We start from the raw sequence: 15,090 nt of genomic DNA, 5'->3' as shown, positions 1-15,090 counted from the left end.
ACACCTCAGTGACTCGAGTATCAACTCAGACTCCCACCTCAGAGACTCGGATTCAGACTCTCACCTCAGAGACATGAGACCTGACTGAGACTCACAACTCAGAGACTCGGACTCAGACTTGCACCTCAGAAACTGACTTTAACTGTAAACATTTTTGAAAATTAAAAAAATCTGCTTGCATCCACGTGTTTGGCCTGTAGTGTGTCTAATGGAAATAAATGGGGTCACTCAGAGGGTCACCTTGCTGGAGAAGTCGGGCGGCAGTGTTTTGGCTCCGGTGAGACGTTTAACCAGGAACGCCTTCCAGTTCGTCACTTTGTGCTGGATTGCTGGATGGAGGAAGAACAAACATAAACACATTCATTCATTCATTTTCTGAGCTGATCCTGAGGCCTCGTTTCCTGTTAGATACTGCAGCAACAACCGAACATTCAGGGAGTTTGACTGAAATTTGGTTTCAACTAATAAATGCGTTTATTAGTTAATTACATTTGGGTGGAACGAGAGGTTTTCCTCCTGAAGCACACCAGCCCACAGGGTGGATATCAGGAACACACAGGTTACTCCAGAAATCCTGCCCGGAGTCACTGTCGAATCCCTCATAGCGGAGCAGAGCCTTGAACCCTGCAGAGAGGAAGACTGCGTCAGAAACAGCCTGCAGGAAATATTAATCATCATAATAATACATTCTTTATTTGTTATCATGCCCTAAAGCTCAGTCAGAGTGCTTCACCTGCCAGCTTGATGATACTGGCAATCCAGTAGACCTTCATGGGTATACTACTGTCTGAATTCAGCACCTCCACCCTGATGCCCTCCGTAATGTCGTCCCAGGAGGTTCCCATAGGAACCTGAGGGAGAAAATCCACAACACACTTACAGGAACATCTGAAAAGGTACACGTCTTACCTGGCGGTTACCTGGAAATGGTTCAAAAATGGGTCCTCACTCTCACAACTGCAGAACACATTAGTTCTATAGTGGTTACTGAATAATTCATAGTAGATACTGAATAATTCATAGTAGATACTGAATAATTCATAGAAGTTACTGAATAATTCATAGTAGCTATTGAATAATTCATAGAAGTTACTGAATAATTCATAGTAGATACTGAATAATTCATAGCAGATACTGAATAATTCATAGAAGTTACTGAATAATTCATAGGGGTTACTGAATAATTCATAGCAGATACTGAATAATTCACAGAAGTTACTGAATAATTCATAGAGGTTACTGAATAATTCATAGTAGATACTGGATAATTCATAGTAGATACTGAATAATTCATAGAAGTTACTGAATAATTCATAGTAGATATTGAATAATTCATAGAAGTTACTGAATAATTCATAGTAGATACTGAATAATTCATAGTAGATACTGAATAATTCATAGCGGTTACTGAATAATTCATAGCAGATACTGAATAATTCATAGAAGTTACTGAATAATTCATAGTAGATACTGAATAATTCATAGAAGTTACTGAATAATTCATAGAAGTTACTGAATAATTCATAGCAGATACTGAATAATTCACAGAAGTTACTGAATAATTCATAGAGGTTACTGAATAATTCATAGTAGATACTGGATAATTCATAGTAGATACTGAATAATTCATAGAAGTTACTGAATAATTCATAGTAGATATTGAATAATTCATAGAAGTTACTGAATAATTCATAGTAGATACTGAATAATTCATAGTAGATACTGAATAATTCATAGCGGTTACTGAATAATTCATAGCAGATACTGAATAATTCATAGAAGTTACTGAATAATTCATAGTGGTTACTGAATAATTCATAGAGGTTACTGAAAAAATCATAGTGGTTACTGAATAATTCAGAGTAGATACTGAATAATTCATAGAAGTTACTGAATAATTCATAGTAGATACTGAATAATTCATAGAAGTTACTGAATAATTCATAGAAGTTACTGAATAATTCATAGCAGATACTGAATAATTCATAGAAATTACTGAATAATTCATAGAGGTTACTGAATAATTCATAGCAGATACTGAATAATTCATAGAAGTTACTGAATAATTCATAGCAGATACTGAATAATTCATAGAAGTTACTGAATAATTCATAGCAGATACTGAATAATTCATAGAAGTTACTGAATAATTCAAAGAAGTTACTGAATAATTCATAGAGGTTACTGAATAATTCATAGCAGATACTGAATAATTCATAGAAGTTACTGAATAATTCAAAGAAGTTACTGAATAATTCATAGAGGTTACTGAATAATTCATAGAAGTTACTGAATAATTCATAGTGGTTACTGAATAATTCATAGAAGTTACTGAATAATTCATAGTAGAAACTAAATAGTTCATAACATATGATAAATAATCCATAGTATATAATGAATAATTCATAGTAGATACTGAATAATTCATAGTACATACTGAATAATTCAGTGCGTTATGAATAAGCAGAATATGTATAAATAGAAGATACTGAATAATAAGCCTAGAGTTTAGCAGTTTACCTTTACAGCAGTTGTCAGCTTCCAAATCCAATAACTTCAATTTGATATATGTAGATAAATAAATAAAGAAATAAAAACAAATCCTTATTTTTACGCCTTTATGTGTGTCATGTCTATGTTCTTCCAATATCCAGTTATATAATAATATTATACACAAATACCAATTCAGCAGAGAGTTTACATAGAATACATGAATTATAATACTATTTGAATATTAACATTATTAAAACATAAACAGAAATAAAAGTCCTTCCTCTACTGATTTCTAACTAACTCTGCTCTTTGGGCCTCAGTGTGTGACTCTTCCATCTCACTGATCTTCAACACCGTTTTACCCGTTTCTCTCTGGAGCCGTTTGCGACGCTGATTTGTCCAAAGTCGACGTTCAAAAAAGGGACTTTATTATTTCCTCTGATGTCCTAATGTTAGACGGGTTATGTGTATGATTTACCTGGCTGGATTACAGGTGAACTTACGTGTTTGAAGCAGCTCACCGGCGCCCCCACCATGTCTCCACTGCCAATGTAGTTTCCCCAGTCAAAACTGTCCAGGGGCACAGCTAGGAGGAGACCAAATACAATTTTATTAACTAATAGCTCTGTTTATTACTGCAACATTACTGTGTTACAGTTTTACCTCTATATAAACACTATGACTGTAGAAATATTATTAGTACAACTAAAGAAATTGTGTTCTAACTAAAACATTATTAGTACAAATTGTAAAAATATTAGTGTTATAACTGTAAAAATATACAGAGTACAACTGTACAAATATAAGGAGTATTAAAGTAAAAAAAGTAAAAGTATGAAAGTGAGAAAGGAGTGTATATATATATATATATATATATATATATATATATATATATAAGGAGTGTAACTGTAAACACAAATCTGGTATAACTGTACAAATATAAGGGGTATACCTGTAAAAATATAAGCAGTATATGTGTAAAAATATAAGTGGTATAACTATAAGTATATAAGTGTTATAACTGTAATAATAAAAATGGTATAACTGTAAAGACATTAGTGGTGTAACTGAGGAAAGTTTCCGTTCTGGATTCACAGGATTGAACATGAATTCAGACTCACCTGCTTTAACCTTCACCTGGCTCTGCTGATTGTTCTGGTTCTGACTGTACGCAGCTAGCTTAGCCATTAGCGGCTGCTTCTGCAGCACTTTAGCCTTTTTGGTCGGAGGCTTACCCTGAAAACACCACACAGAAAGGCTGAGAATTCACTCTGGGAATCTTTAACACCCTTAAATCAGAAGCCAGGTGTGGAATGACATACAGACCCTCCAACACCTTCCCAGAAGAGTAGAGCTGTTACTGCAGTAAAGGAGGACAAACTCTCTATTAACACTCTATTTTAACCAACCTGAAAACCACAGCTGGCATTTTTTGCTTCTCCTGAAGTTACCATTTCATAGATATATCACTGGCTATGTAAACAATTTTTATTTTGCATTCAACAACGTTTACAATGTGTATTTAAATATCACAAACTATTCACCAAAAGGTATTATTAGGTGTTTTATTCAATATTTATGTAAGTTGCTGAACAAGAACTTCATAAATCACCATCAGGTATTAGATAAATGCTAATAAACTGTAACTAAAAAAGTGCACTTCCTGAAAAATATACACTGATTACACAGGTTACGCAACTCTCCAGTATCGCCAGGATTTTGTTGACTGGTTGCTATGGTTTCCCTGGTGGCTGCTGGAGTGTTGCTGAATGATTCATATGTCAAATGTTATTTTAAGATGTTTTTTATTTAAATAATTTAGCTAACAAAAACGTATTAAATGATAATTTACTGTAATAACCTATGTACTTTATTTTTATCAAGCTGTCTGCCTTGAGATTTGATCTCCACTTTTCAGATATGATGAATCCTAAATATTAATATTATTACAGTGTGTTAAAGATGTTTAAATGGTAAATCTACACTGTGAAACGTGTGTACGTGTGTTGTACCTGCAGTCGGGCCATGATGCTGGCTTTTTTGGAGTTGGATGAGTAGCTCCGTGAGCAGGACACGCTGCAGAAGCGCTTCGTTTTGGAGTAAAACGCATCTCGGACACCCACCATGCCGCACATCTCACACGTCGCTGAAACAGGAACAGTGAGATTTTAATAAAGGTCTCCCGTATTAGGGGAAAAAAGTCATTACCTATGATAACATTATAGAGCACTATAGAGTGCTTTTTAAATGAAACAGTAGAAGCCATATCGCCCCCTACCCTCCCTGTAGTGTATTACAGTCTGTCAGAGTGACTGTGTGGATCATATGAACATTATAGAGCTTTTTAAATGAAACAGTAGAAGCCATATCGCCCCCTACACTTCCTGTAGTGTATTACAGTCTGTCAGAGTGACTGTGTGGATCATATGAACATTATAGAGCTTTTTAAATGAAACAGTAGAAGCCATATCGCCCCTACACTTCCTGTAGTGTATTACAGTCTGTCAGAGTGACTGTGTGGATCATATGAACATTATAGAGCTTTTTAAATGAAACAGTAGAAGCCATATCGCCCCCTACACTTCCTGTAGTGTATTACAGTCTGTCAGAGTGACTGTGTGGATCATATGAACATTATAGAGCTTTTTAAATGAAACAGTAGAAGCCATATCGCCCCCTACACTTCCTGTAGTGTATTACAGTCTGTCAGAGTGACTGTGTGGATCATATGAACGTTATAGAGCTTTTTAAATGAAACAGTAGAAGCCATATCGCCCCCTACACTTCCTGTAGTGTATTACAGTCTGTCAGAGTGACTGTGTGGATCATATGAACGTTATAGAGCGCATGTATAAACAATATAAACTCCACCTATGCCTCTACTTTTGTTACCGCTCTGTTAGACTGCATGTCTGTGGAGGAGGGAGGTGCTGACCCATGCCCGCTTTGCCATCGGGGTAGGTGTAGACCTGTCCGTTGGTGTGTATGATGGGCAGGGTGGTGGGCAGTGGTGACGAATCTTCATCGCTGTCGTCTGAAGTGCAGCTGCTGCTGGACTCCTCACTGCAGCTCTCACAGCCCTCAGAGATACCGAACGAATCCCTGTGCTTCCGCTCCGAACGCTCGTCCGCCTGGGACAACACACAGTTCAGAACAGACAACACTGAATGTTAGGCTCACAGCAATTCAGTACATTCGTGTTAGAAATATAGGTTGTGCTTTGGCAAAATATTAAAACTTCATTGAACTTCAAAATATTAAAACATACATAAACTTACTGTTTAGATTTTAATATTAATTATTCACTATTCGCTATAAATTATTTAGTGTCTTCTATTAACTATTCAGTATCTACTATGAATTCCACTCTTGCTTCAGATCTGAAAACATCCACAGGTGTTTCTGTCCATCCTTCCACTGTGAGAAGACGACTCAGCGCTGTGGGTCTGAAAGGATGTGTAGCTGTTCAAGAAGAACCTCACTGAGAAAAGGACAGAAGAACATCTGCTCTAGAACCTCAACACTGGACATCTGAGCAGTGGAGGGAGGTTTTCTGGACTGCTGAGATGTCCGGCAGTAACAGGAGGCAGTGTGTTCACCGCTGAATCACTGAAAGACTCTGAACCGTCAGTGGAGCGAGACGGAGGATCAGAGCAGGTTTGGAGATGCAGGACAACATCTGGAGCTGGTGGTGAGTCTCTGATTGAAGGCGTTAGGAATGCCGATGAGTACAAACGAATATTAATACATCATGCAGCTCCTGAAAACGTCTGACTGAAGAACTTCATTCTACAGAGAGATAACGACCCCGAGCTCACTGCTGAGATCAGGACGAAGAAGCTGAACAATGGACTGACCACCCCAGAGTCCAGACCTCAACACCACTGAATGTGTTTGATTACTTCAGAAAATGATCAACCAGCTACTAAGACTGAACTTTGGAGGTGTGTCTGCAGATTCTTTGAGGAACTGAAAGTGAGTCTCCTGAAAAGAATGGAAGCTGGAATAAAGGGAAAGAGTGACTCACTGACTCACTCAGCTGAGAGCAGATTTAGCTGTTGACATTTTTTTTTGTTTAATATGTACGTTTTTTTTTGTGCTGAAAAATACAGAAATACAGAATAGAAAATAGACCCCATACACTAGAATATACAGTACAGAGTGAGGGTTCTCAACGTTTCTGCTTCAAGGCCCACCTGTTTTCTACTAGAAAGCATGACTAGAGGGCCCACAGGAAAACACAACTCAACCTTTTTGCTTAAAAATATTGAGCCTCATTCTCCAGTATCTTCCTACGTGTGTTCCTAAATTTGTTCTTGAGAAAGATCCTAAGAAAAATTCTCTGTCAGATTCATGACGTGTTCTTAAAGCGCAGAACTGTTCTCACCTTTGTGCTCTTGAGTGTGTGTAGATTCTGTTCTTACCTAAGAACAAACCCTACATAAGAGAACAGTGGTGAATCAGAGTCTTTGTAAAAACTATGTAAGTAGGTTTTAATAACAAATTTCATCTTAACAACGGTTGGTGAATGAGGCCCAGTGTTTTTGGGAAATTCGGAAATTCAGATGCCAACCCCTTAAAACACGATGCATATCAGTGAATATAATAGATCGACAGATTAGGCTGATGTTTATTTATTCCATAAATCATAAATTAAGGATGTCATGGGGAGTGTGTTTGATTTCTACAGGCAAGGAGCGAAAATCTGATAGAGCTGCCTTGGTGTGTCTGTTTTGCCGGACTCCCCTTTGAAAGTATTTAGTATTTCTATGGATCACTGGCCCTCAGGCTGAGGGATTCTGGCAAAATATCTAATAAATTAGGAAGGCTGGCTCTGCACAAACTTATTAGGAAGGCTGGCTCTGCTGTTGGAGTCAAGCTGGACTCTCTGGAGGTTGTGGCAGAACAGAGGACGCTCAACAGGCTGTTATCTTGGACAACACCTCACACCCCCTGCATGCTACACTGGATAAACAGAGCAGCTCATTCAGTGCAGACTGTGTTATACGGCTCTACAGCGAGTCTCCTTACTGCAGAGGCGGTACTGATCTCCTGCTGTCTGAACTGAGCTGAACCACATCGCTGTATCACCTCTGCTGTTAATACTCACTGTGCAATATATCATAACCACTACTGTAATGACTCTCACTGCGCACTTTACACTGTAATACTGCTGCAACTCCTAGTTAATTATGTCTATAATCATTGTGCTTTTAGACCTCATACCACTCGGTGCCTGCTCGCATGTAAATACAACGAATTTGTCTTATATGCCATGTAAATACGCAAATAGGTATAATTTTATTTCTACTCTCTTGTACTTTAACTTTTGTCTATATTTATTTCTATTTTTAATTTTCTGCATAGTATATGTAAGTTTATGTGCAATTATAATTTTTAATAAACAAAATTTTTTTCACTAATATTGTGATTACGAATTGCAATTGATTGTAATTGAGGTACAAATTAAGGTATGGACCTTTCTGTGGCTAAGAAGACCAGCATATCGCTGCTGTCGGAAAACAAAACCTCGTATCTCTATTTTTGTCGTTTTTCAGTTTCTTACATAATTTGAAAATACCGGTTTCCTTGTATATTGTGTCAGAATTTCATGATGAAGGGACCAAAAGAAACGGCCCAAAATTACTTGAAAAAAACTCTGGTTCCACTGACTCACATTAAAAGTAGACTACGTTTTTCCTTCTCCTGTAAAGTTCTCATTTTGGAGACACGAAGTTTTGGTCTGACAACAGCGATGTAATTTTTCTGGCTTGAGACTTGAACTATCAACACAGCGCGCCAGCCTGCCAGTGATTTGTGGTTGTGATGTCACAAATTCCATGTTATTAGGTAAAATTTCTACTTAAAACTTGCATCGTATCAACATTGTTGATAACAGACTGTAAGACTTTAATAAAAATTGCAGCTCTTGCGATTTGAAAACTGCACTCTTTCAAATTGCAATTTCCATATAAAAACGATTAATCTTTCAGCCCTAACTGGCCCCCCTCAGCACTGGCCCGAGGACCACCAATAGGTGCTTTGCGGCCCACATGTGCTCCACGGCCCAGTGGCTGAGAAACCCTGGTATGGAGTATAGTGGGGTATATGCAGGAAATCAAGGGTGCACAGCTCCAGCGTCCAGCACAGTTTGGTAGCTGCCCCTCTTAAACACACTAAGTTAACATGGCAATAACAGGTGAGTGTTATCAGGTGTGTCTGAGCAGGTAAATCACCATCAGCCCTCCCGGACTGGAGCACCCATGCAGTAAACAGTCCCTTCCTGTATAATGTAGTACCCTGGAAAAAACCCAGGAGTACACAGGAGTACAAACCTCTGCTGAAAAAAATCATAGAAATGTTGGTTCCTGTTGGCGTCCAATGATCACTGATGGTGTTCTGTGTTTTCCTGATAGGCTGATATCACAGTGTAAAGGGTTCTATTGGGTCAACAGGTGTTCTGGGACTGATTCCAGATTCATCTGATGGTTTCCTAATAGGATGTCCTTCAGGAAACCTAGTCTCTAATGGTAACCGCTAAGCCCATTCCCACTAGAAAGCAAAACCAGGTGTTAATCAGCAGACACAGGTACACAAATCAGCCATAACATTATGACCACCTCCTTGTTTCTACACTCACTGTCCACTTTATCAGCTCCACTGACCACATAGTTTCACTCTGTAGTTCTACAGTTATAGACTGTAGTCCATCTGTTTCTCTGCATACTCTGTTACCCTGTTCTTCAGTGGTCAGGACCCCCATGGACCCTCACAGAGCAGGTAGTATTTGGGTGGTGGATCATTCTCAGCACTGCAGTAACACTGATGTGGTGGTGGTGTGTTAGTGTGTGTTGTGCTGGTCTGAGTGGATCAGACACAGCAGTGCTGCTGGAGTTTTAAACACCTCAGTGTCACTGCTGGACTGAGAACCAAAAACGTCCAGCCAACAGCGTCCTGTGGGCAGCGTCCTGTGACCACTGATGAAGGACTAGAGGATGACCAACACAAACTGTACAGCAGCAGATGAGCTATCGTCTCTGACTTTACATCTACAAGGTGGACTGACAAGGTAGTGGACAGTAAGTGGACCACACCAGCACAACACACACTAACACACCACCACCATGTCAGTGTTACTGCAGTGCTGAGAATGATCCACCACCCAAATAGTACCTGCTCTGTGAGGGTCCATGGGGTCCTGACCACTGAAGAACAGGGTAACAGAGTATGCAGAGAAACAGATGGACTACAGTCTGTAACTGTAGGACTACACAGTAAACCTAAATGGTCAGTGGAGCTGATAAAGTGGACAGTGAGTGTAGAAACAAGGATTAAATGGTGTATAAATGGATGAGTGCAGCAGTGACTGCAGCTCTGTTTTGTCCTCACTCTGATCCTCATCCTCTACAAGCCCAGTGAGGAGCGCAGCAGGCAGCAGGTGAGAGAGCTCAGGTGTGCTGCAGTGCGGCTCCGCTCCGCACTCTGCTGTAAGTCCTGTGCTGAGCTCTGCTCCACTCTGATCAGAATAACAGCTGAACAAAAGCCTGCTCTCTCTCTCTCTCTCTCCCTCTCTCTCTCCCTCTCTCACCCTCTCTCTCTCTCTCTCTCTCACTCACTCACTCACCGGCTCCCGCGCGCTTTCCATCAGCCCCTCATGCGTGTCTCTCGCGGACTGACGCTGACCGCTCGCTTCTCACAATAAACGGGAATAAAAATCGGTATAAATAAAAACTCACACTGACCAGCAGCTGCGCAAAAACACCACTCAGCGCGCAGAGCGCAGGCGCAGTCACGGCGCAGCGCTGCGCTCAGCGGCCAATCAGAGCCCGTTCCCTGCGCACACACTGCCCCCTGCTGGACCGGAGCGCAAAAAACACTGCACACTTTTAAAAGCGCTTTTAGTCTAAAAAACCCGACCTTTTGAACTCTGAATTCTGTTTGAACAGTGCGTGTTGTGAGGTTTACTCCTGTAGTTTTTACCAAGCGGGAGTTCTTTAACTTCATATCTGCACTGATATCAGTAACCCTCACGCTGAGAAGCGGAGGAGGCGACGCGGCGGGCGGGTCTAACAGCCCAGCTCATTCAGATATGCGGCTCAGGCAGCCGCTGCAGCGCTGGGACAGATGGAGGGCGGATGAAGGTACAAGTCCTTTGGTTTATTGAAAACACTGAAGAAAATGAATCTACAAAAGTGACTCAAACACATAAAGAACACTAATGACAAAAAACTTCAATAGAACAAAAACAAAGGCGAAGGCTGTAAAGTAAACCGGACTAACGAGGAACTAGAACAGCGCATTTCCTGAGGAAAATGCGGAGTGATTGTGCAGCTTAGGTGATTGGAGAACGGTTACTAAGGTGTTGCCAGGCGGCTGCTATGGTGTTGACTGCAGGTGGTTGCTGTAGTTTCCCAGGTGGTTGCTAGGGTATTGCTAGGAGGTTGCTATGATATCCAAGGTGGTTGCTATGACATCCCAGGCGGTTGCCAAGGTGGTTGCTATGGTATCCCAGGTGGTCACTATGGTGTTGCTAGACAGTTTATAGATATCCCAGGTGGTTGCTAGGCAGTTGCTATTTTATCTAAGGTGCTGCTAGGTGGTAGCTATGGTATCAGAGGTGGTTGCTAGGGTGTTGCTAGATGGTATGCCAGGAGGTTGCTAGGCAATTGTTATGGACTCCCAGGCAGTTGCTAAGGTGTTGCTAGGCAGTTACTGTAGTATCTCAGATGGCTGCTAAGGTGTTGCTAGACAGTTGCTATGGTATCCGAGGTGGTTGCAAGGGTGTTGCCAGATGGTTGCTATGGTATCCTAGGAGGCTGCTATGCAATTGTTATGGACTCCCAGGCGGTTGCTTAGGTGTTGCTAGGCGGTTACTATGGTATCTCAGATGGCTGCTAAGGTGTTGCTAGGCAGTTGCTATGGTATCCTATGTGGTTGTTAGATTGTTGCTAGTCAGTTGCCATGGTGTATGGGGTGTTTATTTAGTTTATTTAGAAAAGATTCTCTTATACTCTTTGTACAATGTATGGGTGTGGCCTAATATTCTAACGAGCAGTGATTGACAGCTCATAGTCCAGCACTTCCAGCCTGCTACAGCACTGAAGAAGAACTAAACACAACAGCGCAAATCAGTGAAATGGACTCAGTAGGTGGTGCTGTAGACCCCAGTGTCCACTCGCTGCAAACATCGTCCAGCTTTTATATCGTTGCTGTCCAATGAAAAACATCTATCTCCATTTTTTGCGATTTTTACTTTTCTGCATCATTTGAGCTCACCAGCTGTCCTTTACATTGTTTGAAAATTTCATGATGATTGGACCAATAGAAATGCTCCAAAATTGCTTAGAATAAAATCTCTTTCCATTAACTTACATTGAAAGTAAAGAAGTTTTTGCCCTCTCCTGTAAAGTTACGATTCTGGAGATACCTGTTTTTCTTTGGACAGCGACGATATGAAGACGCCTTAAAGATGCTTCTTATCAGGATTATTAACAATTTCATTTGTTCTTAATTTTATTCAGTTCTTAATTTTGTTTTTTAATTTCAGTTTTGCTTCAGTTAGTCTTAATGGTGCATTAATAGTTTTAATTTGGTTTTGTTTTCTGAAATATAACTGTGTTACGTCAGTTGATGAGTGGTGTGATAGCAGATAATCAATAAAGGTAGAATAAAGCGAACACAGCAGTGACTGAGCTCAGCTCGGCTCCAGCTTTCCTTAAAGACAAACACAGAAACACACTTCTCAACTCTCATTCACACACTGAAAAAACTCAAACTAAACTTCTTTAACTTCTCTAAACCTTCTTTTCATTTTAGTTACTTTTTCAGTGCACATTATAGTTTTGATTCTGTTTCGTATTTTTGAAAACTGCCCTTCTTTTGTTACTGTTAACAATCATATTTTTCACCGTTGGTTTTCATTTTAGTCATACACTCTTGAAGAAGATGGTTCTTCAAGGGTTCTTTAAAGAAAATGGTTCTATATAGAACCATGAACACTCAGAGAATCCTATGCATGATTAAATGGTTCTCTGCATGCTGAAATGGTTCTTCAGATTGATGGAGAATATGCTGTATATCGTTCTATTTAGCACCAGAAGGGTTCTGCTATTTTGAGAATGGCAAGCTACAACCACACTTATTACTGTATTACTGTACAACCACACTTATTACAGTATCTACAATTACTACTGTACATCTACACTACAACTACACTCATTACTGTACAACTACACTGCACAACTACATGTATTACTACAACCACACATATTACTACAACTACTGTACAACTTACACTGCACAACTACACCTATTACTGTACAACTACACGGTATGACAATTACTGTATAACCACACTGCACACCTACGCTTATTACTGTACAACTACACTGCACTACCACATTTATTACTGTACAACTACACTGCACACCTACATTTACTACTGTACAACTACACTGTACAATGACAATCATTGTACAACTACACTGCACACCTACACTTATTACTGTACAACTACACTGTACAATGACAATCACTGTACAACTACGCTGTACAATGGCAATCACTGTACAACTACACTGCACACCTACACTTATTACTGTACAACTACACTGTACAATGACAATCACTGTACAACTACGCTGTACAATGGCAATCACTGTACAACTACACTGCACACCTACACTTATTACTGTACAACAACAATCATTGTACAACTACACTGCACACCTACACTTATTACTGTACAACTACACTGTACACTGACAATCACTGTACAACTACACTGCATACCTACACTTATTACTGTACAACTATGCTGTACAATGGCAATCACTGTACAACTACACTGCACACCTATACTTGTCACTGTACAACCACGCTGTACAATGGCAATCACTGTACAACTACACTGTACAATGACAATTACTGTACAACTACACTGCACACCTACACTTATTACTGTACAACTACACTGTACAATGACAATCACTGTACAACTACGCTGTACAATGGCAATCACTGTACAACTACACTGCACACCTACACTTATTACTGTACAACTACACTGTACAATGGCAATCACTGTACAACTACACTGCACACCTACACTTATTACTGTACAACTACGCTGTACAATGGCAATCACTGTACAACTACACTGCACACCTGCACTTATTTTTGTGCATCTAGAGTGCACAACTATAATTACTGTATAACCACAGTGCACAACTACACTTATTACTGTACAACTATACTTATTACTGTACTTCTACACTGAACCACACTTATTACTGTACATCTACATTGTATAACTACATTTACTGTACAACCATACTGCACTACTACACCTATTACTGTACATCTACACTTCAACTACACTTGTTACTGTATTACAACTACACTTATTACTGTATTACTGTACATCTACACTGCACAACTATACTTATTTCTGTACATCTACACTACAAGTATACTTATTACCATACAACTACACTGTATGACAATTACTGTATAGCCACACTGCACAACTACACTTATTACTCTACATCTACATTGTACAACTACATTTACTGTACAACCAAATTGCACTACTACACTTCTTACTGTGCAACTACATTTATTACTGTACATCTACGCTTCAACTACACACATTACGGTATTACTGCACAACTGTTTTATTGCTGTACATCTACATTGTACAACTACACTTCAACTTCTCTTGTTACTGTATTGCAACTACACTGCACAACTACACTTATTACTGTACAGTACAATTATTACTGTACATGTACACGGAATAATGTACTATACAACTACAGTATACACTTACGGACAAACAGCAGGATCTCTAAATTTGAAATATAAGTAATATTGGTAACAAGATGTAAAAATATGGGAACTTAGTTTCTAACTGAAAATAAGAACAAATGTTACAGTTCAAGTAAAGTATATTCAGCAAAACTAAAATAAATAAACAAACACAGCATGAGTTTACTTCACTTGGGTTACACAATATGAAGTACAGTGTGAGAAGAAATCAATAATAACCTTCAGACATGTATTGAATGGGCCACTTTAGTAGAGTGATAAAGTCAGACCAAAGAAAGAAACAAACAAAGTCAACAACTGCTGTGCTGTGAGAAATACTCCTATTCAGATGAAGTGTGTACAAAGTCAAGGATCAGCTGATTTGCTAGTATGGATTTTACTTTGACTTGAGCAGACCTAGTGCCGGCCTGCATAGCCTGGATCTTTTGATGGGATTTTCAGACATTTACCATGTATCTAGAGAAACTTACCGAGTCAGAATTGATCACAGTGGTGGTGATAGGAACCAGATGTCCACCTCTAAAAGCTCCTCACAGAAAGTTACTACATGAAATGGTTATAAATTCACTGCCTGATGACTGAGACACTGTTTTATGATAGTTTTGAGAAGATTTTGGCCTTAAACTCCATTCATGGTGGAGGGATACGATATATGCAGGGTGTTGTGAGGCAAAATAGTCCCCAAAGAAAACTTATTATTTCACCTTGCCCCCTTTCAGCCTTTTCTCCAATGGCCAGGACCCACACAGAGCAGGTTTTATTTGGGTG

General features: G+C 39.4%; 1 protein-coding gene across 1 annotated transcript in view; it reads right to left on the bottom strand.

Annotated features, from left to right (window-relative positions):
- The window catches only part of LOC118805197 (MBT domain-containing protein 1-like), a 29,841-nt gene extending 19,592 nt beyond the window's left edge, over positions 1-10,249 (bottom strand). Inside the window, exons 1-8 of the mRNA XM_036565832.1 lie at positions 10,118-10,249; positions 5,429-5,624; positions 4,506-4,639; positions 3,615-3,729; positions 2,997-3,079; positions 734-851; positions 490-624; positions 241-329 (exon numbers count right to left, since the gene is read on the bottom strand). Of these exons, the coding sequence (XP_036421725.1) occupies positions 241-329; positions 490-624; positions 734-851; positions 2,997-3,079; positions 3,615-3,729; positions 4,506-4,639; positions 5,429-5,624; positions 10,118-10,138 (891 nt within the window). The 5' untranslated portion in view covers positions 10,139-10,249. The remainder of the gene's footprint in view (positions 1-240; positions 330-489; positions 625-733; positions 852-2,996; positions 3,080-3,614; positions 3,730-4,505; positions 4,640-5,428; positions 5,625-10,117) is intronic.
- Positions 10,250-15,090: the final 4,841 nt, after the last annotated feature.

Source organism: Colossoma macropomum, unplaced genomic scaffold (assembly GCF_904425465.1).
Source record: "Colossoma macropomum unplaced genomic scaffold, Colossoma_macropomum, whole genome shotgun sequence".
Taxonomy (NCBI): domain Eukaryota; kingdom Metazoa; phylum Chordata; class Actinopteri; order Characiformes; family Serrasalmidae; genus Colossoma; species Colossoma macropomum.
The sequence above is the reverse complement of the archived record's forward strand: the minus strand, read 5'-3'. Positions and strand labels throughout refer to the sequence as shown.